The 27603-nt window shown below is 37.1% G+C and overlaps 1 protein-coding gene across 7 annotated transcripts in view; it reads right to left on the reverse strand.

Annotated features, from left to right (window-relative positions):
• Positions 1-483: 483 nt before the first annotated feature.
• Positions 484-27603, reverse strand: part of LOC123759343 (uncharacterized) — a 72804-nt gene continuing 45684 nt past the window's right edge. For 3 of the 7 annotated variants that reach the window (XM_069328981.1, XM_045744278.2, XM_045744269.2), the window contains 18 exons: positions 19994-20192; positions 19631-19833; positions 17792-17987; positions 17433-17635; positions 15734-15929; positions 15376-15578; positions 13682-13877; positions 13323-13525; positions 11367-11562; positions 11008-11210; positions 9331-9526; positions 8972-9174; positions 7288-7483; positions 6929-7131; positions 5255-5450; positions 4897-5099; positions 3222-3417; positions 484-3065 (listed from right to left, as the gene is read on the reverse strand). In XM_069328981.1, coding sequence (XP_069185082.1) covers positions 2859-3065; positions 3222-3417; positions 4897-5099; positions 5255-5450; positions 6929-7131; positions 7288-7483; positions 8972-9174; positions 9331-9526; positions 11008-11210; positions 11367-11562; positions 13323-13525; positions 13682-13877; positions 15376-15578; positions 15734-15929; positions 17433-17635; positions 17792-17987; positions 19631-19833; positions 19994-20192 — 3598 coding nt within the window. In that variant the 3' untranslated portion in view covers positions 484-2858. The remainder of the gene's footprint in view (positions 3066-3221; positions 3418-4896; positions 5100-5254; positions 5451-6928; positions 7132-7287; positions 7484-8971; positions 9175-9330; positions 9527-11007; positions 11211-11366; positions 11563-13322; positions 13526-13681; positions 13878-15375; positions 15579-15733; positions 15930-17432; positions 17636-17791; positions 17988-19630; positions 19834-19993; positions 20193-27603) is intronic. The other 4 variants (XM_069328982.1, XM_045744259.2, XM_069328983.1 and 1 more) reach the window with 4 other exon arrangements.

Below are 27603 nucleotides of genomic sequence, written 5' to 3' on the forward strand. Positions count from 1 at the left end.
TGATAACACTTTGTGAAAGTGTTATCACTTTTGCAGGTATATGTCGCTTGAACGTGACACACTTTTTTCTCTTGAATACACCCAAACACCACGCTCAAGTGTCATTTGAGCAAATATTTCTATAAAATCTAATTCTTATCCGATCGACTTGGGGATAGTATAAACATGTTTGCCATGAAATTTCCGTTTTCTCTAATAGCCACATAGCCTATTTGGGAGAAAGGCATTGTATTGTATCTTCGTGGTAAGACCATTGTGTTGTTGACACGAGTGCAATCGATGTAGTTTTTTATTTGGTGCTGGTCTAATGCATCCTTGTGTGACATTTGAAATGAAATTTGGGTGAAATTCCCAAGAAGAGAGAATCCGCCTGACTCAGAGGTGGATTCTCCTTCCACACCATAACCCCTCTCCTCCTTCCCACCTCCCCATCGTCTCCCTCAAGCCAGCAACTACTCTTCATAAGGTAAAGTAAACATTAAAACAGTATAACAAAACATTTATAATTACATGTGCAGTATTATATTTACATAAAAAAATGTCATACAAGTATGGATGTTTTTGGGAGTGGAACGGATTAAATTTATTTCCTTTATTTTAAATGGGGAAATTTGTTTCTTAAGACGAGTTTTCCAGATAACGAGCTTGGTGCCTGAACGGATTAAACTCGTTAATAGAGGTTCCACTTATATAAATCATTTCAAACTTTGTCCTTGCCCTTTGTGTTGGAGGCCTTGGCAAAGTGTAAGCACCATCTTCAGGGCACTCGCAGAAAACTTTACTGATAATTTCATTAAAATTATTATACAACTGATCAAAACAATGTGCACATTTTAGGCTTTATTCTAAATATTGTAATTGATTTTTTTAAGTTGCAATAAAAGTGAATAATTTTATATATTGTTACAGAAATGGTTTAAAAAATATGGTGAATAAAACTTAGTACACTAGATGAAAGAAATGTTTTTGTTGTTACCATTTACAGTACAGTATTTGCAAAAACATAAATGCATTTTTTATTAATGAACTGAAACTATACAAACTTTTTACTGCCATCATAAAAAAAAAAAAAATTCTTTGTGAATGTTCTGATTCTTAGCAATGGACTTGCACAGTTGAGCAGCAGCATGTTGTGCATTCTGTGTAGGATGTCGCACTGTTACTCTAATGCTCCCTGGGATGTTTGCTATCCAATCATGCTCGAGTAGACTACATTTTCAACGTAAGGTTTGATTTTCTCTTCGTGCTGATTTCCAAGGTCTAAGTTAATTACCAGAATCAAAGATAGCTAAGGGATTCCAGGCTGGGTCCAGGTCTTGAATAGTTATTTCCTTCCACAAAGGCATTTGGGGATTAAATGCTAAAAAGGATTATTGGTTTGAAGGATTCTAAATACAAACAACACTGACTTTTCAAAATAGTTCATGCATCTATATTTTGAAGATTTAATTGCAGAAAGATATTATGCAATACTGATAAATTAACAAATATAAATAAAAAATAACAATAATGAGGTTAATTTATTTTTACATTGAAAATTCTGAATTGCTTGTAAATCCACACAAAGTATCAATGTATTTGAAGGTTTCCTTATAACACAAAATCTGACACATTGTAACTCACGTTGAATAAGTGAAAATGCTTTTGGCAATAAATTGTCTGTCAAATTATATTATAAAAGGTAGTGAAAAAAAACTGGCAACACAAAAAATCTATATAGTACTTAACTGTTCAGAAAATAATTTTAGGTCTAATTAATCCTTTGTTAGTATTCTGGCGGTGTTTAAACACCTCAAACTAACCACAACCACAAGCGGGGGAAATATTATTCCATGAAGCAGCATGCATCACAATGACAAATTAGTGCAGAGAATCATTAAATACAAGAATATCAATATACATTGTCATATATAATCTTATCTGTTAAATTATTTAACTATAAAGTGAATTTTGGGGATTAGCAAACAACTTAAGATAAGAGTTACAATAAAATGTAAACAAATTAATAAGCTAAAACAAGAGAACATGAGAAGCCTCTGTTCAACACGAGTCCATAATATTAGGTAATTTTGGATTGTGAAAGGTGATGTTGTAAACATACACACAGATAAACACAAATCATCAGATCGCAACACCAAAAATAATCTATAGTCCTTCCTCTACTCTAAGTTTATTCCTCCTCCGTTATGCTAATAATTAAAACAGAAAGGAAAATGGTGTCTTGGTATCATAATTGTACTTTCTATTATTTTGTGGTGACACCATTTGCTTATTATCTTCCCTTAAATCAGTTTGGTAGGTGTGCTTGTTTAGTGAATAATGTTCTTCACATTCCTCCTCATAATATTCAGAAATAAACTGGCTTGAAATATGTAAAATTTCTATGACAACATCGATGGCAATCATTGGGCAATTTTATTTAATGTGCAATTCTATATATTGATACTACAGTATCTAATGAAAATGATAATACAATGTGTGAAAACATTAGAAAAATGAATGCTCGGCAAACATAACACAACGAAGAGTGCACAATACAAATAAAACATTTAGAAAGAAACTGTGAATAGGTACAGCAGCTGGGCCTTGTTGGTATATATAAAACTGATATCAAATACTGTACTATGAAAAAAAAAAAAAAAAAAAAAGATTCGAAATATCTTGGTGACATAAGGCAACATTGCATCATGCTATATAATGAGTGAGAAAAACACATACATTAACTACAAAATAATAACTGCATTTGAGCATAACAATTCCAGGATATAGATAAATATTAACAAAAGGAACAAAGCCGTTAAATAGTGATGAGACAAACAAGCCAAAGGATCATGTCTAACCTTTATAACTGAATCTTCTTAAAGTTCACAATTTGCAGTCCTGCATTCCATTTTTGTCACTTTCCTAGTGTTCTGCCATGGTACTTCATAAACAATAACATCACAAATACTGTTGGGTTTACTGGGGTCCTTCTCACATTTGCTCAAGTCCTGGACACCTTCCTCCTTCCTGCACAGTGTCCAGCTCAACTCTATTTCCAGCTTCCAGTTTATACCTGCTACTATCTATACAAAATAAAAATCATGTGGTAGAAAAATAATCTCCATTACATTTCAATAAGTTAGTATTATTCAACATACATACCTAAATACAAACAATAAACACTTAAAATATTACAAAATAATTGGTAGCATTCCCTACACCAAATGCATTTTACTGACCTGTTTGCTTGCACTGTTGATTTTCTCAACAACCCTGACATTAGGATCATTAGTCCCTGCATCCACAGTCTGAACAGCAAACAAGGCAACTTTACTGACGTCTTCATTAGGGAGTTGTACTGTAGTATATCCCCCTACCACTGCGCTAGGTTGTAAGTTTGCCAGTTGACCAGAATCTTCGTTACGACGATGTCGGCTGTAAAACATACAGTACTGTATCTACAAATATATAGCATGAAACATAATATAAATAAATCATTAAATCAACTGTTACCTCCCTATACATAAAAATACTCGGGAAAATGTATCACTTTATTTGAACTGTTGAAGCAGCTGTTGTTTATAGATTCTTGTTAAATTATCAATTATTTTCATAACTTTGAGGAATTCAATTATGTTCCCATGCAGTATCTCTGTTTATATAAAGTAGAGTATTCCATAATAAAACCTATTAACTTTCTCATACTTCTTTTCATGTTATGCCCTTCCTCAAATGTATATATAATTTGCAAAATGTCTTGTATTATATTTTATGTTAGCTTGCTTCTCGTTAGTATTGTCTATCTCATCAAACAATTAAAGAATCTAAATTTTATCATGAGTTATGCTCAAAACACTCACTTTGTATTAGTGGCTTTATGCAATGTACTTGTCTTACCTATGTATCTTCCTCTTTTATGCCTCTTATCTATGTACATTTGAGTATATAATTATTATTAAGAAAATCCACATGAGCCATGATGAGGATTCGACCCTATGTGCTGGGTATTCCCAGACACATGCTCTAGACGATAGGCCATGACACGGTCATGGTTTAAATCTACATCATAACTCCTATTAATTTTCTCATTCATATAGCACCTTACTGTGAATTCTTTGTGTATTAAAATAATTATTATTATTATTATTATTATTATTATTATTATAAGAACAAGTGCATGAATCAGGAATTCAACAAAGTCTAGGTCTATACAATAAGAAATGAGAGCAACTTGATCTTTGAAGGTGATTCTAAAATCAAGCAGCAGTGGAGGACCTTGAGAGTACCAGAGATGAAGTAAAGAGGCACCTGCTCGAATTAGAATGACCAAAGCTACATAACCTGTCACGATCTCTTAAGGAACACAAACTCGCCCCTCACAAACCTTCCCCTCCTGGGGAGGGGGGCAGCAGCACAGCATGTGATGACGGCATGCTCATTTTCTTGTTTTTCTTTGGCGAGTTCTGTCCACTTCTTTGACTTTCAGTTGTAGTTTCAGCCAGAATAGGAATTTTTTTAGGATGTTTACCTTTCTGGGTGCCTGACCCGATCAATGGCAGACACACAATGCTCTAAATCACATGTACAATTCTATAGGTCATTGCTTATCACGCCTCTCTGAGGGGGCCAGGTTCTGGCTAGTAGTCCCCGGTAGGTCAAAGAACGCCATACACACTGATTTAATGTCTAATATATCCATATCAGCCTGGATAGCTCCAAGGAGCCAAAGGGGCTCCTTCCAGAAATCTATTCATAGTCTAAATCAATCCCTAAAAAACTAGAACCCTTGTCTGAGAGGTATGATTTACAAAGACAAGGAATTAAACATCACATCATTGGAAGAGGGAAAATAGAACAATGTTTTCAATATATGTACATGTCTGGGCTAATGATGAACAGGTACTTTATACTCACTGCTTGTTTTCCACAGTCTTGCATTCCATTTTTGTCACTTCCCTAGTGTTCTGCCATGGTACTTCATAAACAATAACATCACAAATACTGTTGGGTTTACTGGGGTCCTTCTCACAGTTGCTCAAGTCCTGGACACCTTCCTCCTTCCTGCACAGGGTCCAGCTCAACTCTATTTCCAGCTTCCAGTTTATACCTGCTACTACCTATACAAAATAAAATAATGTACTAGTAATATAATCTCCATTACATTTCAATAAGTTAGTATTATTCAACATACATACCTAAATACAAACAATAAACACTTAAAATATTACAAAATAATTGGTAGCATTCCCTACACCAAATGCATTTTACTGACCTGTTTGCTTGCACTGTTGATTTTCTCAACAACCCTGACATTAGGATCATTAGTCCCTGCATCCACAGTCTGAACAGCAAACATGGCAACTTTACTGACGTCTTCATTAGGGAGTTGTACTGTAGTATATCCCCCTACCACTCCGCTAGGTTGTAAGTTTGCCAGTTGACCAGAATCTTCGTTACGACGATGTCGGCTGTAAAACATACAGTACTGTATATACAAATATATATCATGAAACAAAATATAAATAAATGATTAAATCAACTGTTACCACACTATACATAAAAAAACTCAGGAAAATGTATCACTTTATTTGAACTGTTGAAGCAGCTGTTTATAGATTCTTGTTAAAATATCAGTTATTTTCATAACTTTCAAGAATTCAATTAGGTTCACATACAGTATCTCTGTTAATATAAAGTATTCCTTAATAAAACCTATTAACTTTTTCATACTTCTTTTCATGTTATGCCCTTCCTCAAATGTATATATAATTTGCAAAATGTCTTGTATTATATTTAATGTTAGCTTGCTTCTTGTTAGTATTGTCTACCTCATCAAACAATTAAACAATCTAAATTTTATCATGAGTTATGCTCAAAACACTCACTTTGTATTAGTGACTTTATGCAATGTACTTGTCTTACCTATTTATCTTCCTCTTTTATGCCTCTTATCTATGTACATTTGAGATTATCATCATTATTATTATTATTATTGAGAAAATCCACATGATCTGTGATGAGGATTCGAACCTATGTGCTGGGTATTCCCAGACACATTCTCTAGACGATAGGCCATGACACAGTCATGGTTTGAATCTTCATCATAACTCCTGTTAATTTTCTCATTGATATATCACGTTACTGTGAATTCTCTTGAGTATTAAAATGATTATTATTATTAGAAGAACAAGCGCATGTGTAAGGAATTCAACAAAGTCCAGGTCTATACAATATGAAATGAGAGCAACTTGATCTTTGAAGGTGATTCTAAAATCAAGGAGCAGTGGAGGACCTTGAGAGTACCAGAGATGAAGTAAAGAGGCACCTGCTCGAATTAGAATGACCAAAGCTACATAACCTGTCACGATCTCTTAAGGAACACAAACCTCCCCCTCCTGGAGAGGGGGGCAGCTGCACAGATGGCAGCACAGCACATGATAATGGCATGCTCATTTGCTTGTTTTCCTTTGGGGAGTTCTGTCCACTTGTTTTACTTTCATTAGTAGTTTCAGCCAGAATAGGGGTTTGGTTTGGGATGTTTACCTTTCTGGGTGCCTGACCCAATCAATGGCAGACACAGAATGATCCAAATCCCAGGTGCAATTCTATACACCATTGCTCCTCATGCCTCTCTGAGGCGGCCAGGTTCTGACTCGTAGTCCCCAGTAAGCCAAAGAACTCCATTCATACTGACTGATTCCAAAGTCTAATATATCCATATCAGTCTGGATAGCTCCGTGGAGCCGAAGGGGCTCCTCCCAGAAATCTATTAATAGCCTAAATGAATTCCAAAAAACTAGACCTTTGTGTGAGAGGTATGAGTTACAAAGACAAGGAATCTTTGATTTGATGTAAATCATCACATCATCAGAAGAGAGAAAATAGAACAATGTTTGCAATATGTGTACATGTCTGGGCAAATGATGAATAGGAACTTTATACTCACTGCTTTTCTTCCACAGTCTTGCATTCCATTTTTGTCACTTTCCTAGTGTTCTGCCATGGTACTTCATAAACAATAACATCACAAATACTGTTGGGTTTACTGGGGTCCTTCTCACATTTGCTCAAGTCCTGGACACCTTCCTCCTTCCTGCACAGTGTCCAGCTCAACTCAATCTCCAGCTTCCAGTTTATACCTGCTACTATCTATACAAAATAAAAATCATGTGGTAGAAAAATAATCTCCATTACATTTCAATATGTTAGTATTATTCAGCATACATACCTAAATACAAACAATAAACACATAAAATATTACAAAATAATTGGTAGCATCCCCTACACCAAATGCATTTTACTGACCTGTTTGCTTGCACTGTTGATTTTCTCAACAACCCTGACATTAGGATCATTAGTCCCTGCATCCACAGTCTGAACAGCAAACATGGCAACTTTACTGACGTCTTCATTAGGGAGTTGTACTGTAGTATATCCCCCTACCACTCTGCTAGTTTGTAAGTTTGCCAGTTTACCAGAATCTTCATTACGACGATGTCGCCTGTAAAACATACAGTACTTTATCTACAAATATATAGCATGAAACATAATATAAATAAATCATTAAATCAACTGTTACCTCACTATACATAAAAATACTCGGGAAAATGTATCACTTTATTTGAACTGTTGAAGCAGCTGTTGTTTATAGATTCTTGTTAAATTATCAATTATTTTCATAACTTTCAGGAATTCAATTATGTTCCCATACAGTATCTCTGTTTATATAAAGTAGAGTATTCCATAATAAAACCTATTAACTTTCTCATACTTCTTTTCATGTTATGCCCTTCCTCAAATGTATATATAATTTGCAAAATGTCTTGTATTATATTTTATGTTAGCTTGCTTCTCGTTAGTATTGTCTATCTCATCAAACAATTAAAGAATCTAAATTTTATCATGAGTTATGCTCAAAACACTCACTTTGTATTAGTGGCTTTATGCAATGTACTTGTCTTACCTATGTATCTTCCTCTTTTATGCCTCTTATCTATGTACATTTGAGTATATAATTATTATTAAGAAAATCCACATGAGCCATGATGAGGATTCGACCCAATGTGCTGGGTATTCCCAGACACATGCTCTAGACGATAGGCCATGACACGGTCATGGTTTAAATCTACATCATAACTCCTATTAATTTTCTCATTCATATAGCACGTTACTGTGAATTCTTTGTGTATTAAAATAATGATTATTATTATTATTATTATTATTATTATAAGAACAAGTGCATGAATCAGGAATTCAACAAAGTCTAGGTCTATACAATAAGAAATGAGAGCAACTTGATCTTTGAAGGTGATTCTAAAATCAAGCAGCAGTGGAGGACCTTGAGAGTACCAGAGATGAAGTAAAGAGGCACCTGCTCGAATTAGAATGACCAAAGCTACATAACCTGTCACGATCTCTTAAGGAACACAAACTCGCCCCTCACAAACCTTCCCCTCCTGGGGAGGGGGGCAGCTGCACAGATGGCAGCACAGCATGTGATGACGGCATGCTCATTTTGTTGTTTTTCTTTGGCGAGTTCTGTCCACTTCTTTGACTTTCAGAAGTAGTTTCAGCCAGAATAGGAATTTTTTTAGGATGTTTACCTTTCTGGGTGCCTGACCCGATCAATGGCAGACACACAATGCTCTAAATCACATGTACAATTCTATAGGTCATTGCTTATCACACCTCTCTGAGGGGGCCAGGTTCTGGCTAGTAGTCCCCGGTAGGTCAAAGAACGCCATTCACACTGATTTAATGTCTAATATATCCATATCAGCCTGGATAGCTCCAAGGAGCCAAAGGGGCTCCTTCCAGAAATCTATTCATAGTCTAAATCAATCCCTAAAAAACTAGAACCCTTGTCTGAGAGGTATGATTTACAAAGACAAGGAATTAAACATCACATCATTGGAAGAGGGAAAATAGAACAATGTTTTCAATATATGTACATGTCTGGGCTAATGATGAATAGGTACTTTATACTCACTGCTTGTTTTCCACAGTCTTGCATTCCATTTTTGTCACTTCCCTAGTGTTCTGCCATGGTACTTCATAAACAATAACATCACAAATACTGTTGGGTTTACTGGGGTCCTTCTCACAGTTGCTCAAGTCCTGGACACCTTCCTCCTTCCTGCACAGGGTCCAGCTCAACTCAATCTCCAGCTTCCAGTTTATACCTGCTACTATCTATATAAAATAAAAATCATGTGGTAGAAAAATAATCTCCATTACATTTCAATAAGTTAGTATTATTCAGCATGCATACCTAAATACAAACAATAAACACTTAAAATATTACAAAATAATTGGTAGCATCCCCTACACCAAATGCATTTTACTGACCTGTTTGCTTGCACTGTTGATTTTCTCAACAACCCTGACATTAGGATCATTAGTCCCTACATCCACAGTCTGAACAGCAAACATGGCAACTTTACTGACGTCTTCATTAGGGAGTTGTACTGTAGTATATTCCCCTACCACTCCGCTAGGTTGTAAGTTTGCCAGTTGACCAGAATCTTCGTTACGACGATGTCGCCTGTAAAACATACAGTACTTTATCTACAAATATATATCATGAAACATAATATAAATAAATGATTAAATCAACTGCTACCTCACTATACATTAAAAACTCCGGAAAATGTATCACTATTTGAACTGTTGAAGCAGCTGTTGTTTATAGATTCTTGTTAAATTATCAATTATTTTCATAACTTTCAAGAACTCAATTATGTTCTCATACAGTATCTCTGTTAATATAGAGTATTCCTGAATAAAACCTATTAACTCTTTCATACTTCTTTTCATGTTATGCCCTTCCGCAAATGTATATATAATTTGCAAAATGTCTTGTATTATATTTTATGTTAGCTTGCTTCTTGTTAGTATTGTCTACCTCATCAAACAATTAAACAATCTAAATTTTATCATGAGTTATGCTCAAAACACTCACTTTGTATTAGTGACTTTATGCAATGCACTTGTCTTACCTATTTATCTTCCTCTTTTATGCCTCTTATCTATGTACATTTGAGATTATCATCATTATTATTATTATTATTGAGAAAATCCACATGAGCTGTGATGAGGATTCGAACCTATGTGCTGGGTATTCCCAGACACATTCTCTAGACGATAGGCCATGACACAGTCATGGTTTGAATCTTCATCATAACTCCTGTTAATTTTCTCATTGATATATCACGTTACTGTGAATTCTCTTGAGTATTAAAATGATTATTATTATTAGAAGAACAACACGTGCATGTGTCAGGAATTCAACAAAGTCCAGGTCTATACAATATGAAATGAGAGCAACTTGATCTTTGAAGGTGATTCTAAAATCAAGGAGCAGTGGAGGACCTTGAGAGTACCAGAGATGAAGTAAAGAAGCACCTGCTCGAATTAGAATGACCAAAGCTACATAACCTGTCACGATCTCTTAAGGAACACAAACCTCCCCCTCCTGGGGAGGGGGGCAGCTGCACAGACGGCAGGACAGCACATGATGATGGCATGCTCATTTGCTTGTTTTCCTTTGGGGAGTTCTGTCCACTTGTTTGACTTTCATTAGTAGTTTTAGCCAGAATAGGGGTTTGGTTTGGGATGTTTACCTTTCTGGGTGCCTGACCCAATCAATGGCAGACACAGAATGATCCAAATCCCATGTGCAATTCTATACACCATTGCTCCTCATGCCTCTCTGATGCGGCCAGGTTCTGACTCGTAGTCCCCAGTAAGCCAAAGAACTCCATTCATACTGACTGATTCCAAAGTCTAATATATCCATATCAGCCTGGATAGCTCCGTGGAGCCGAAGGGGCTCCTCCCAGAAATCTATTAATAGCCTAAATGAATTCCAAAAAACTAGACCTTTGTGTGAGAGGTATGAGTTACAAAGACAAGGAATCTTTGATGTGAAGTAAATCATCACATCATTAGAAGAGAGAAAATAGAACAATGTTTGCAATATATGTACATGTCTGGGCTAATGATGAATAGGTACTTTATACTCACTGCTTTTCTTCCACAGTCTTGCATTCCATTTTTGTCACTTTCCTAGTGTTCTGCCATGGTACTTCATAAACAATAACATCACAAATACTGTTGGGTTTACTGGGGTCCTTCTCACATTTGCTCAAGTCCTGGACACCTTCCTCCTTCCTGCACAGTGTCCAGCTCAACTCAATCTCCAGCTTCCAGTTTATACCTGCTACTATCTATACAAAATAAAAATCATGTGGTAGAAAAATAATCTCCATTACATTTCAATAAGTTAGTATTATTCAGCATGCATACCTAAATACAAACAATAAACACTTAAAATATTACAAAATAATTGGTAGCATCCCCTACACCAAATGCATTTTACTGACCTGTTTGCTTGCACTGTTGATTTTCTCAACAACCCTGACATTAGGATCATTAGTCCCTACATCCACAGTCTGAACAGCAAACATGGCAACTTTACTGACGTCTTCATTAGGGAGTTGTACTGTAGTATATCCCCCTACCACTCCGCTAGGTTGTAAGTTTGCCAGTTGACCAGAATCTTCGTTACGACGATGTCGCCTGTAAAACATACAGTACTTTATCTACAAATATATATCATGAAACATAATATAAATAAATCATTAAATCAACTGTTACCACACTATACATAAAAAACTCAGGAAAATGTATCACTTTATTTGAACTGTTGAAGCAGCTGTTGTTTATAGATTCTTGTTAAATTATCAATTATTTTCATACCTTTCAGGAATTCAATTATGTTCCCATACAGTATCTCTGTTAATATAAAGTAGAGTATTCCATAATAAAACCTATTAACTTTCTCATACTTCTTTTCATGTTATGTGCTTCCTCAAAGGAATATCTCAATGGTGTAGTGGTAAGACACTCGCCTGGCGTTCCGCGAGCGCTTTGTCATGGGTTCGTATCCTGGCCGGGGAGGATTTACTGGGCGCAAATCCTTAACTGTAGCCTCTGTTTAACGCAACAGTAAAATGTGTACATGGTTGTAACAACGATTCTTCGCAGCGGGGATCGTATTCCAGGGACCTGCCTGAAACGCTACGTGTACTAGTGGCTGTACATGAATGTAACAACTCTTGTAATTATCGCAGAAAAAAAAAAAAAAAATATATAATTTGCAAAATGTGTTCTATTATATTTTATGTTAGCTTGTTTCTTGTTAGTATTGTCTACCTCATCAAACAATTTAACAATCTAAATTTTATCATAAATTATGCTCAAAACATTCACTTTGAATTAGTGGCTTTATGGAATGTACTTATCTTACCTATGTATCTCCCTCTTTTATGCCTCTTATCTATGTACATTTGAGTATATAATTATTATTATTATTGAGAAAATCCACATGAGCTGTGATGAGGATTGGAACCAATGTGCTGGGTATTCCCAGACACATTCTCTAGACGATAGGCCATGACACAGTCATGGTTTGAATCTTCATCATAACTCCTGTTAATTTTCTCATTGATATATCACGTTACTGTGAATTATCTGTGTATTAAAATGATTATTATTATTATTATTATTATTATTATTATTATTATGAGAAGAACAAGGGCATGTGTCAGGAATTCAAGAAAGTCCAGGTCTATACAATAAGGATTGAGAGTAACTTGATCTTTGAAGGTGATTCTAAAATCAAGCAGCAGTGGAGGACCTTGAGAGTACCAGAGATGAAGTAAAGAGGCACCTGCTCGAATTAGAATGACCAAAGCAACATAACCTGTCACGATCTCTTAAGGCACACAAACCTTCCCCTCCTGGGAAGGGGGGCAGCTGCACAGATGGCAGCACAGCACATGATGATGGCATGCTCATTTGCTTGTTTTTCTTTGGCGAGTTCTGTCCACTTGTTTGACTTTCATTAGTAGTTTTAGCCAGAATAGGGGTTTGTTTTAGGATGTTTACCTTTCTGGATGCCTGACCCGATCGATGGCAGACACAGAATGTTCCAAATCACATGTGCAATTCTATACGTCATTGCTCCTCATGCCTCTCTGACGCGGCCAGGTTCTGCCTCGTAGTCCCCGGTAGGCCATAGAACTCCATTCACACTGACTGATTCCAAAGTCTAATATATCCATATCAGCCTGGATAGCTCCAAGGAGCTGAAGGGGCTCCTCTCAGAAATCTATTCATAGTCTAAATGAATTCCAAAAAACCAGACCTTTGTGTGAGAGGTATGATTTACAAAGACAAGGAATTAAACATCACATCATTGGAAGAGAGTAAATAGAACAATGTTTTCAATATATGTACATGTCTGGGCTAATGATGAATAGGTACTTTATACTCACTGCTTGTCTTCCACAGTCTTGCATTCCATTTTTGTTACTTCCCTAGTGTTCTGCCATGGTACTTCATAAACAATAACATCACAAATACTGTTGGGTTTACTGGGGTCCTTCTCACATTTGCTCAAGTCCTGAACACCTTCCTCCTTCCTGCACAGTGTCCAGCTCAACTCTATTTCCAGCTTCCAGTTTATACCTGCTACTGTCTATACAAAATAAAAATCACGTGCTAGAAAAATAATCTCCATTACATTTCAATAAGTTAGTATTATTCAGCATGCATACCTAAATACAAACAATAAACACTTAAAATATTACAAAATAATTGGTAGCATCCCCTACACCAAATGCATTTTACTGACCTGTTTGCTTGCACTGTTGATTTTCTCAACAACCCTGACATTAGGATCATTAGTCCCTGCATCCACAGTCTGAACAGCAAACATGGCAACTTTACTGACGTCTTCATTAGGGAGTTGTACTGTAGTATATCCCCCTACCACTCCACTAGGTTGTAAGTTTGCCAGTTGAACAGAATCTTCGTTACGACGATGTCGGCTGTAAAACATACAGTACTGTATATATATATATATCAGGAAACATAATATAAATAAATCATTAAATCAACTGTTACCTCACTATACATAAAAAACTCAGGAAAATGTATCACTTTATTTGAACTGTTGAAGCAGCTGTTGTTTATAGATTCTTGTTAAATTATCAATTATTTTCATAACTTTCAGGAATTCAATTATGTTCCCATACAGTATCTCTGTTAATATAAAGTAGTGTATGCCTTAATAAAACCTATTAACTTTCTCATACTTCTTTTCATGTTATGCCCTTCCTAAAAGCTATATATATAGTTTGCAAAATGTCTTGTATTATATTTTATGTTAGCTTGCTTCTTGTTAGTATTGTCTACCTCATCAAACAATTAAACAATCTAAATTTTATCATGAGTTATGCTCAAAACACTCACTTTGTATTAGTAACTTTATGCAATGTACTTGTCTTACCTACGTATCTTCCTCATTTATGCCTCTTATCTATGTACATTTGAGTATATAATAATTATTATTATTATTATTATTGAGAAAATCCACATAAGCCGTGATGAGGATTCGAACCTATGTGCTGGGTATTTCCAGACATATGCTCTAGACGATACGCCATGACACAGTCATGGTTTGAATCTTCATCATAACTCCTGTTAATTTTCTCATTAATATAACACGTTACTGTGAATGCTCTGTGTATTAATTAAAATGATTATTATTATTATTATTAGAAGAAAAAGTGCATGTGTCAGGAATTCAACAAAGTTCAGGTTTGTACACTAAGGAATGAGAGCAACTTGATCTTTGAAGGTGATTCTAAAATCAAGCAGCAGTGGAGGACCTTGAGAGTACCAGAGATGAAGTAAAGAGGCACCTGCTCGAATTAGAATGACCAAAGCTACATAACCTGTCACGATCTCTTAAGGCACACAAACCTTCCCCTCCTGGGAAGGGGGGCAGCTGCACAGACGGCAGCACAGCACATGATGATGGCATGCTCATTTGCTTGGTTTTCTTTTTGGAGTTCTGTCCACTTGTTTGACTTTCATTAGTAGTTTCAGCCAGAATAGGGGTTTGTTTTGGGATGTTTACCTTTCTGGGTGCCTGACCCGATCAATGGCAGACACAGAATGATCCAAATCCCATGTGCAATTCTATACGTCATTGCTCCTCATGCTTCTCTGAGGGGGGCCAGGTTCTGGCTCGTAGTCCCCGGTAGACCAAAGAACTCCATTCACACTGACTGATTCCAAAGTCTAATATATCCATATCAGTCTGGATAGCTCCAGGGAGCCGAAGGGGCTCCTCCCAGAAATCTATTCATAGTCTAAATGAATTCCAAAAAACTAGACCTTTGTGTGAGAGGTATGAGTTACAAAGACAAGGAATCTTTGATGTGATGTAAATCCTCACATCATTGGAAGAGAGAAAATAGAACAATGTTTGCAATATGTGTACATGTCTGGGCTAATGATGAATAGGTACTTTATACTCACTGCTTGTCTTCCACAGTCTTGCATTCCATTTTTGTTACTTCCCTAGTGTTCTGCCATGGTACTTCATAAACAATAACATTACAAATACTGTTGGGTTTACTGGGGTCCTTCTCACAGTTGCTCAAGTCCTGGACACCTTCCTCCTTCCTGCACAGTGTCCAGCTTAACTCTATTTCCAGCTTCCAGTTTATACCTGCTACTGTCTATACAAAATAAAATCATGTACTAGTAAAATAATCTCCATTACATTTCATTAAGTTAGTATTATTCAGCACACGTACCCAAATACAAACAATAAACACTTAAATTATTATAAAATAATTGGTAGCATCTCCTACACCAAATGCATTTTACTGACCTGTTTGCTTGCACTGTTGATTTTCTCAACAACCCTGACATTAGGATCATTAGTCCCTGCATCCACAGTCTGAACAGCAAACATGGCAACTTTACTGACGTCTTCATTAGGGAGTTGTACTGTAGTATATCCCCCTACCACTCCGCTAGTTTGTAAGTTTGCCAGTTTAACAGAATCTTCGTTACGACGATGTCGGCTGTAAAACATACAGTACTGTATATACAAATATATATCATGAAACATAATATAAATAAATCATTAAATCAACTGTTACCTCACTATACATAAAAAAAAACTCAGGAAAATGTATCACTTAATTTGAACTGTTGAAGCAGCTGTTGTTTATAGATTCTTGTTAAATTATCAATTATTTTCATACCTTTCAGGAATTCAATTATGTTCCTATACAGTATCTCTGTTAATATAAAGTAATGTATTACTTAATAAAACCTATTAACTTTCTCGTACTTCTTTTCATGTTATGCCCTTCCTCAGAGGTATATATAATTTGCAAAATGTCTTGTATTATATTTTATGTTAGCTTGCTTCTTATTAGTATTGTCTACCTCATCAAACAATTCAAGAATCTAAATTTTATCATGAGTTACGCTCAAAACACTCACTTTGTATTAGTGGCTTTATGCAATGTACTTGTCTTACCTATGTATCTCCCTCTTTTATGTCTCTTATCTATGTACATTTGAGTATATAACTATTATTATTATTGAGAAAATGCACATGAGCCGTGATTAGGATTCGAACCTATGTGCTGAGTATTCCCAGACACATGCTCTAGACGATAGACCATGCATGACATAGTCATGGTTTGAATGTTCATCATAGCTCCTGTTAATTTTCTCATTGATATATCAGGTTACTGAGAATTCTCTGTGTATTACAATTATTATTATTATTATTAGAAGAACAAGTGCATGTGTCAGGAATTCAACAAAGTCCAAGTCTATACAATAAGAAATGAGAGCAACTTGATCTTTGAAGGTGATTCTAAAATCAAGGAGCAGTGGAGGACCGTGAGAGTACCAGAGATAAAGTTAGGAGGCACCTGCTCGAATTAGAATGACCAAAGTACATAACCTGTCACGATCTCTTAAAGCACACAAACTCGCCCCTCACAAACCTCCCCCTCCTGTGGAGGGGGGCAGCTGCACAGATGGCAGCACAGCACGTGATGACGGCATGCTCATTTGCTTATTTTTCTTTGGGGAGTTCTGTCCACTTGTTTGACTTTCAGAAGTAGTTTCAGCTAGAATAGGGGTTTGTTTTAGGATGTTTACCTTTCTGGGTGCCTGACCCGATTGATGGCAGACACAGAATGCTCCAAATCACATGTGCAATTCTATACGTCATTGCTCCTCATGCCTCTCTGAGGGGGCCAGATTCTGGCTCGTAGTCCCCAGTTGGCCAAAGAACTCCATTCACACTGACTGATTCCAAAGTCTAATATATCCATATCAGTTTGGATATCTCCGGGGAGCCGAAGGGGCTCCTCCCAGAAATCTATTCATAGTATAAATCAATCCCAAAAATCTAGAACCCTTGTCTGAGAGGTATGAGTTACAAAGACAAGGAATCTTTGATGTGATGTAAATCTTCACATCATTGGAAGAGAGAAAATAGAACAATGTTTGCAATATGTGTACATGTCTGGGCTAATGATGAATAGGTACTTTATACTCACTGCTTTTCTTCCACAGTCTTGCATTCCATTTTTGTTACTTCCCTAGTGTTCTGCCATGGTACTTCATAAACAATAACATCACAAATACTGTTGGGTTTACTGGGGTCCTTCTCACAGTTGCTCAAGTCCTGGACACCTTCCTCCTTCCTGCACAGTGTCCAGCTTAACTCAATCTCCAGCTTCCAGTTTATACCTGCTACTATCTATACAAAATAAAAATCACGTGCTAGAAAAATAATCTCCATTACATTTCAATAAGTTAGTATTATTCAACATACATACCTAAATACAAACAATAAACACTTAGAATATTACAAAATAATTGGTAGCATTCCCTACACCAAATGCATTTTACTGACCTGTTTGCTTGCACTGTTGATTTTCTCAACAACCCTGACATTAGGATCATTAGTCCCTACATCCACAGTCTGAACAGCAAACAAGGCAACTTTACTGACGTCTTCATTGGGGAGTTGTACTGTAGTATATCCCCCTACCACTCCGCTAGTTTGTAAGTTTGTCAGTTTAACAGAATCTTCGTTACGACGATGTCGCCTGTAAAACATACAGTACTGTATAAAGAAATATATATCATTTAACAAAATATAAATAAATCATTAAATCAACTGTTACCTCACTATACATAAAAATCTCTGGAAAATGTATCACATTATTTGAACTGTTGAAGCAGCTGTTTATATATTCTTGTTAAATTATCAGTTATTTTCATAAATTTCAGGAATTCAATTATGTTCCCATACAGTATCTCTGTTTATATAGAGTGTTCCTTAATAAAACCTATTAACTTTCTCATACTTCTTTTCATGTTATGCCCTTCCTCAAATGTATATATAATTTGCAAAATGTCTTGTATTATATTTTATGTTAGCTTGCTTCTTGTTAGTATTGTCTACCTCATCAAACAATTTAACAATCTAAATTTTATCATGAGTTATGCTCAAAACACTCACTTTCTATTAGTGACTTTATGCAATGCACTTGTCTTACCTATTTATCTTCCTCTTTTATGCCTCTTATCTATGTACATTTGAGATTATCATCATCATTATTATTATTATTGAGAAAATCCACATGAGCTGTGATGAGGATTCGAACCTATGCGCTGGGTATTCCCAGACACATGCTCTAGACGATAGGCCATGACACAGTCATGGTTTGAATCTTCATCATAACTCCTGTTAATTTTCTCATTGATATAACACGTTACTGTGAATTCTCTTGAGTATTAAAATGATTATTATTATTAGAAGAACAACACGTGCATGTGTCAGGAATTCAACAAAGTCGAAGTCTATACAATATGAAATGAGAGCAACTTCATCTTTGAAGGTGATTCTAAAATCAAGCAGCAGTGGAGGACCTTGAGAGTACCAGAGATGAAGTAAAGAGGCACCTGCTCGAATTAGAATGACCAAAGCAACATAACCTGTCACCATCTCTTAAGGCACACAAACCTTCCCCTCCTGGGAAGGGGGGCAGCTGCACAGACGGCAGCACAGCACATGATGATGGCATGCTCATTTGCTTGTTTTTCTTTGGCGAGTTCTGTCCACTTGTTTGACTTTCATTAGTAGTTTCAGCCAGAATAGGGGTCTGTTTTGGGATGTTTACCTTTCTGGGTGCCTGACCCGATCAATGGCAGACACAGAATGATCCAAATCACATGTGCAATTCTATACACCATTGCTCCTCATGCCTCTCTGATGCGGCCAGGTTCTGCCTCGTAGTCCCCGGTAGGCCAAAGAACTCCATTCACACTGACTGATTCCAAAGTCTAATATATCCATATCAGCCTGGATAGCTCCGCGAAGTCGAAGGGGACCCTCCCAGAAATCTATTCATAGTCTAAATGAATTCCAAAAAATTAGACCTTTGTGTGAGAGGTATGAGTTACAATGAGTTACAGCCTGATCAACCAGGCTGTGACTCATACGTCAGGCTGCGAGCAGCCGCATTCAACAGCCTGGTTGATCAGTCCGGCAACCAGGAGGCCTGGTCGACGACCGGGCCGCGGGGACGCTAAGCCCCGGAAGCACCTCAAGGTAACCTCAAGGTACAAAGACAAGGAATCTTTGATGTGATGTAAATCATCACAACATTGGAAGAGAGAAAATAGAACAATGTTTTCAATATGTGTACATGTCTGGGCTAATTATGAACAGGTACTTTATACTCACTGCTTTTCTTCCAGAGTCTTGCATTCCATCTTTGTCACTTCCCTAGTGTTCTGCCATGGTACTTCATAAACAATAACATCACAAATACTGTTGGGTTTACTGGGGTCCTTCTCACAGTTGCTCAAGTCCTGGACACCTTCCTCTTTCCTGCACAGTGTCCAGCTCAACTCTATTTCCAGCTTCCAGTTTTTACCTGCTACTATCTGCTCAAAATAACATGACTCCCATATATATAAAGCCTTTTTGTTCATTTACAACACAGTTATTTAATGAGACACACAGTGCAGGATATATCACTATTTACCATATGACCCTAAATATCAATACTGTATTTGCAAGAACCAGCAATCATTTATAACTGACCTGTACTTGAGCACTTCTCACATTCTCAACAGTCCTGACATAAGGATCGTTGGTCACAGCATCCACAGACCTAACCGCAAACTTCGCCACTTCATTAACACCTTGATCTGAGAGATCTACTGGGCTGTACGCCCCCAAAGCCTTCCTCCTCTTCCTGATGCTCCCATCTCCGTCAGAATGACTGTGACGATGATTCTGCCTGTTAAATTATATGATATACCAGGTTATTAGTAATAATTAAAAATCAAACAGTATCGGACATAGTTATCCAAATTTATTTAAGGGTACAATGTATGGTTCTCAGCAGTAACTTCTGTTTTATACCGATATTTTTTAAATTAATAAACTTAGGAATGTCAACATTATGTAGATAACCTAATCTACATTAAAGTGTATAAAGTTATGGCCGGAGTTGGCTTCCATGCAAATGATATTTATTAACCTTTATTTTGTGAAAGACTGAACTTATGTAATTTATAACTATGTTTAAAAGTTTTGAATATGTCTCACAAATTACGATTCTTATTAGTAATCACCAACTATTACTGTTCCTCTAGTGGGTTATATATTATACAGAATATATTATTTTATATATATATATATATATATTAGCTGCTAGTAGTAGTAGTAAAGCTATCACAGGTTGTGCCAAATTGAAGCAAGTGTTAATTCTGATGTTAAAACAGTACAGTAGGACATGCTAATGGTAAACTACGTTGTTATTGTTAAGACATAATGTTCATTACGTCATAAGCTGCATACATAGAAAGCAATTGTGTGAAGTGTTTTTGTTCATTGCTCATACAGTATTTTTCTGATGGATGTGACAAGCTATGTGTTTCCAGGTAAAAGTCGAGTGGTGTAACATTAACAAGAACATTGCACACAGCTGTATGTGGTATGATATGTTAGTCATGTTTCTTCTCAACTATGTGCTGATAGGTTATGTGATTCTGGCTATGTGCTGATAGGTTATCATCCCTTCATGGCTTCTTGAGAGTTCAAAACAGTTGGTATTTTAATATGTTGGAGCTAATGGGTCTTGTATGATCATAGTGTAAGAGGAAATAAGCTGTACAATTATTTCATATACTGTACTGTACTGTATGTGATAATTATTTTTCCTTCCCTCATGTTATTAACCACTGCACTGTGCACCTGTTTATGGCAAAAATTTCAAGGTGCAGTTGTTAGGGACATATTATTTTTTGTTTTTATAAAAGTTCAGCTAATGTTAATGTGAAAATGTTTCCAAACTCAATCATTTTCATTTCAAATCACGAAGAGCGATGAAAACATTTTAAAAAAATTAAAATATTGCCTAATTAAAAACAAAATCACACAACCTTCATAGCGCGTTAAGGTGTTTTGCGCAGTGCAGTGGTTAATTCATGTTGATTCAAGAGCATCATAAATTATCTTCATGGCTATATTTTGTATTCATTTCAGCATATTTAATACAGTTTTAGTATCTTTTAATACAGATTGTTAAATACAAAGTGAAGTAATCAACTATAAATCAAGCAATTCTTATATGTATATAAAAGCCTAGCATGCTTTATATCAACACCAAAATTCTTAAAAAACAAATGTTTTCAGTCTCATCCTTATTTAATATCTGTTATATAGATAATTTAGCATTATGTTGTTGATACCTTCCGAGGTACTTGTATTGTTTACAGACTTCGATGTTCAATTTAAAAATGTGAAAAGCTGTTGGTCCCAATAATGGGGCTTACAATTTTAAGATTTTGTGTGGATAAAAGAATACATGCAATATTGCTGGTTGTGAATAAGTAGAGATTTTTTTTGTGGGGGGGGGGGCCAGGGGGGGGGGGAGGGGGGGAGAGGGGGGGCCAGGGGGGGGAGAGGGGGGTTATTTGTAACAATATAGATATTATCTGCATAACAAAGGCCTGCACATCATCTTAAATGACTGCACTAGTTATCAACCTGTGCATCAATATGGACACACATTATCAACATGTGCATCAATATGGACACACATTATCAACATGTGCATCAATATGGACACACATTATCAACATGTGCATCAATATGGACACACATTATCAACATGTGCATCAATATGGACACATACATTATCAACATGTGCATCAATATGGACACACATTATCAACATGTACATCAATATAGACACACATTATCAACATGTGCATCAATATGGACACATACATTATCAACATGTGCATCAATATGGACACACATTATCAACATGTACATCAATATGGACACACATTATCAACATGTGCATCAATATGGACACACATTATCAACATGTGCATCAATATGGACACACATTATCAACATGTGCATCAATATGGACACACATTATCGACATGTGCATCAATATGGACACACATTATCAACATGTGCATCAATATGGACACATATTATCAACATGTGCATCATTATGGACACATATTATCAACATGTGCATCATTATGGACACATTATCAACATGTGCATCATTATGGACACATATTATCAACATGTGCATCATTATGGACACACACATTATCAACATGTGCATCATTATGGACACACATTATTAATGTAAGCATTAATATGGACACACGAGTAGAGGTTAGAGACATTAAATATGACAAAGCTAGAAGATAGAAGAAAAGGATGTGATATGATCACTAACAGGAATGGACAAAAATTGATAAATTAGAATTCTTGAGACCTGGAACTTCAAGAACAAAAGGTCATAGATTTAAGCTAAACAAAGCTGCTAAACAAATATTAGAAAATTCACTTTGGAAACAGAGTGGTAGACGACTGGAACAAGTGAGAAAATGGAGGAGGCCAAAACCGTCAGTAGTTTCAAAGCGTTGTATGACAGTGCTAGGAAGATGGGACTCTACAAGCATTGCTCTCATCCTTTAACTACACTTTGGTAATTACACTTAGATAATTAGCACTTATCAACACATGCATCAATACACTGAAGAGTGTAGGATGGATTTGCCAGTGACCATGGTGACGGATGGTGGTGCGTGCAGCGTCTCTCCTACAAACATTCACGATACTTTTGAGGGTTTTCAGAACCCACTGTTACATGGCACTTCGATATTCCGGTCTTACAGGGAGTTCCAGGGAGAGTTTTCCTGGACAATAAAAATCATTGTAGGGTGAATAGATTGGAGGCAAAACGCTGCCAGGGTCCTGAGATACCATGTTATCGACCCAGCTCTGCGTGGCCTCAGCATTTACATCCTGTGCTCACTCAAGGTAGGATGAGTTCTCCTGGTTTACAAACGTTCATCATTGCCTTTGATGATGACACGCCCGTTGATAGGAGTGTTTTGGAAATAGCAGGGCACAAAGTCTCCTATATCATGCCATTCCCAAGTTCTTTAAGATCAAAGTGCATGATATCAGACTGAATAAATGAAGGAACTTAACTGCAGTGGACCACAATTACAGCGATGACCTAGAGCTTCCTGATGTTACTGAAATCTGTGGTTACAAAGTCTGATGCTACTAACCCCTGGGTGACCATTTAGCAAGATATGTGGTCCGACATGTTGTTGACATTAGTGCAGACAACATCAAGACGCAACTTCAGGTTGCTGACATTCCAATCTTCGGAGTCAGAAAATTTGTGGCGGACTAATGGTGAACTGTGTGATACTGGCTCAGCCCTACTTACTTTTCTTGATTTCTTTTCCCCTTATCAGGTTTGGATTAATGGCTTCCTCCATAAACTGGAGGTTTACGTCCCCTGTCCCACTCAGTGCTTTCGTCATAAAGGTTTTCACCATACTTCAAAAGGCTGCATCAACGACATCAAATGTGGAAATTGCCCTGGTTCCCATTAAACCAGTGACTGTGTTAGATATACTCTGCTGCTCCAACTATAGGGGTGATCATGCCATTACATTCAAACAATGTCTTTTATATGTAGCGGCGCAATCTAAAACTCTCCTCGCCGTCAAACTGCATTACAGTCGTGCTCTGCTTCATCCAAACTCAGTTCATCATCAACCACTGTTTCCCATTCTGCCGCCACATTTGCTTGTGCCTGCTCTGTCTGTCACCGACATTCCTGTAACCCCAGAGTCCAGTTCTCTCTCTCACACACCATACAACTGATTCCCGATCTAGTTGACGCAATTGTCACTCACATTGCGGATGCACTCGAGAAGACGCTGGTCCGACTCCTAACTAAATTCTTTCCGCAATCCGTCCAACCCGTTCCTGAGGCTGACCCAACACACCCCTCCTCCGCATCTCCTATGATTGACATCCAACCTCCTGCAGAGGTTGGATGTCAATCCAATTGGATGTTGGTTGGTTGGTTGGATGGTTGACCATCCAGATTGGATATTGACCCTTGCTCTCTCCCAAACGTTTGAACTGATGCTGGAAAACGCCCTCGATAACTCCTTGGCGCGCCTTACCAGAGTCCCTCCTTAAGCTGACTTGCCGTAAATTCCCAATCCCCGGTACTAAGAGGAAGCAATCTTCAGCTGTCCTGACTTCTAAGCGTCCTGCCACTTTGCCTGACAGACCCTGTAAACCACATACTCCCATAACTTCTGCTCACTCAACTCCCAGGTCTTCCTCCCACTGTACTGCTGGCATGTCTAAGAAGACCGATGTGATTGCGTCCCAGACGTAAAGCTCCGGAATCCGTTTACATAACTTACCCCGTCCTCACCTACCCTATCCCGACCTGACTTACCCTATCCTTCTACACGTTCCCACCGTGTAGAATATCCTTCTACATATCCTTCATGTGCTCGCACTTCCCTTCCTTTCTCATATCTGATCAGCAACTACCTCCTACACAACCTTCGCCTCCCATCCTCCGCTTCTTGCCTACATCCCACACTTTTAATAGTACGGCGACGCTGTGCTTTCACCTTTCTTGCAACTTCTCATTTTTCTCGTCCTGAGTCCCTTTCCACTTATATGTTTATTTTGTCTTTATCCTCAACCATATAGAAGACGTTGATATCTTCCCACCTCTGTCACATCGTGACCCTTGATGCGCCGCTGTGAGAGTCGCATCTTTCTACATTACCGCTCGTGTAGTCATCAGGAGGAAGAACCTTCATGCAAACTGCACGTATTGCAAAGAAGAAGAAGAAGAGTGTTTGACTAGGTGCTCCACCGTAGGGTGCATGCAAATTCTTTAATCCATATCAACAGCTTTTCCTTATCTTCAAAGGTGGTTAGTTGCCCTATGAATAGATGCTCTCTTTATATACAACATAAAAGTAGAGAAATTCTGGTTTAACTTACCTTGAGGATGTCAAAACATGTAGTTTTGTGGTGAAGAAAGAAGGAGATTGCACCAAGAGCAGCAGTGAGGACAATCACTGGCCTCAAGTCATTATTATCCCCCACGAGCTTCAACGTACATATTTACCTCCAATTTTGCAAGCACTCAAACATCAGTTAAAAGAAATATTACCAAAAAAATAAAAACCAAAGTCTGTCCCAAAGAAATTAAAGCTAGAATGGAAAATATATATTTGAGCAAAAGAAGCACACTCTTAAGAAACCATACTAGGAGACACAAGAGGTCAAGATATTACCTTCAGGCACAAACACACTAATACTGTGTTAAGAGCTCAAGAAAGTAATCTTAGAGCACAGTACTGTAGGTTGCTTTTCAATAAAATTACTGAAGAATATGATTCATGAAAGTAAACATATGCTGCTGAAATATTGAAAAAATTTTGCAATAGCAAAATTTATTTTATAATTTAACACAGGACTTTTGTGATAACAATGACTCGTGTATTTTCACATTCTGCAGTAACTATTAAAAACAATTTTAAAACTACCACCAGGCCATTATCAAACTTTATTTCCCATGAATGCACAGATTATTTAAAAATGTCCTTATTCAAGTAAATACCATGATGTGGGAAAGGAACTATCAGGAGAAAGTGCCTAGCCATTACGACTGTATGACACTGGGAAGGGATCAGGATAAGGATTTGGGATGGGATGGGATGGAATGGTGCCCAACCACTTGGACGGTCGAAGATTGAATGCCAACCTCCATGAAGCGAGACCGTTGCTATACCGTCCAGCCCATGTGGTTGAACTCATGATGTGGGAGTTTTAGAAAATATGTCAACTCTCTATCCTTAATGATGATTACACTATCTACAACTATTTATGTAATAAAATTAACAAAGCTAAAAGTGTATTCCCTTCACATGTCAATCTACCTGCAGAACACTTACCAATATCACTGACCAAATTTACTTCCATATTTAAACATTTACCCGAGAATTACTTTTACGTTTTTTTGTGCACTTTACTGTATCGAATTATATGGCAACATTTGGATAAACAGTTGGATTATTACTACTATCATACAAGCCAGAAGGCAATGTGTCCTCTTGAATGATTTACCTCTCACTAGCCAACACATCTGTATCAAGACCCTCTCCTTGGCATTTATATCCTTGTACATTTCTTCAATCTTTGTCACTTTTTCATATTACTTGAATTGCAGCAAGAAGTTTTATACAACTTATAACAACAGTAGCAGACGGCTTACAACACTATTCTCTAGTATTTTGATGGACTGTAGGCCTAGAGCCTAGTGGTGGAACAAGAAGTTTATCCAGCACTGTCCATCACAGCAATTTAGCTAACTGTAGCTCTACTTCTACTATTACACATTTGTTTTCACTCTCACATCATAGAGAAGTTTAACTACATCTTCTAATAAATTCTGCACCATGTCCAGGACAATATTTAGGCTTATCAATGTAACTTACAGCATCAAAATCTTCTTGCGTGACACTTTTTTTATCCCCTCCCCTCTCCACTCTCTCTCATTAAACAAATATTAGGGTTTATTAGGAATGTCATTATTCTCCTTTTTGCAAGCTAAGATTCCACATCAGCTCATCTGAAGCCTGAACCTAAATACTCATATATTTGCTGAGCTTATTATTTGTTTCCATTAGGAATTGATTTTATTTAGGATTGTTACAATCATGTTAGCAACAGGATAAAGCTGGAGCCAACTGTGTGCCAGGGCCCTCACGTGGCTGACTTTATTTCTTACACATCTACATGATGAGCAAACATGTTATAAATACAAGCCAGCCAAGATATGAGTGATTGTTGATGGAGTGATGTTACTGAGAAAGGTACAGTCAGCATGACTTGATGACTGAGTGCCTTGAGTTACGGGTGCCAACTTCCGATTGCCCACGAAGTTGGGCCAGGTGGGGAACCTTAAGAACATTGGCCATGTACATACCTTGAGTTTACCTCGAGATGGTTTCGGGGCTTAGCATCCCCACGGCCCGGTCCTCGACCAGGCCTCTTCGTTGCTGGACTTGCCAACCAAGGTGTTGAACTTACATAACAGTAAGCTCACCTACATCTCTCCAGTGTTGAAGACATTTACTGTATGTACAGCACTAACCAATCCAAACCAAAATGGTCAACACCTGAGAGGAGCCTTCTCATAGTCCTCCACCCTGCCCAGAATTTGGATAAATGATAGGTGGCAAGCCACTTATATTGGAAGCAAACTTGTGCTTCATATAAAGTTTTGCAACCAAGACTGTCGAGAAGGCATGATATATATCATAAGGCTA

This window comes from Procambarus clarkii, chromosome 22 (assembly GCF_040958095.1).
Source record: "Procambarus clarkii isolate CNS0578487 chromosome 22, FALCON_Pclarkii_2.0, whole genome shotgun sequence".
In the NCBI taxonomy this organism is placed as follows: Eukaryota; Metazoa; Arthropoda; class Malacostraca; order Decapoda; family Cambaridae; genus Procambarus; species Procambarus clarkii.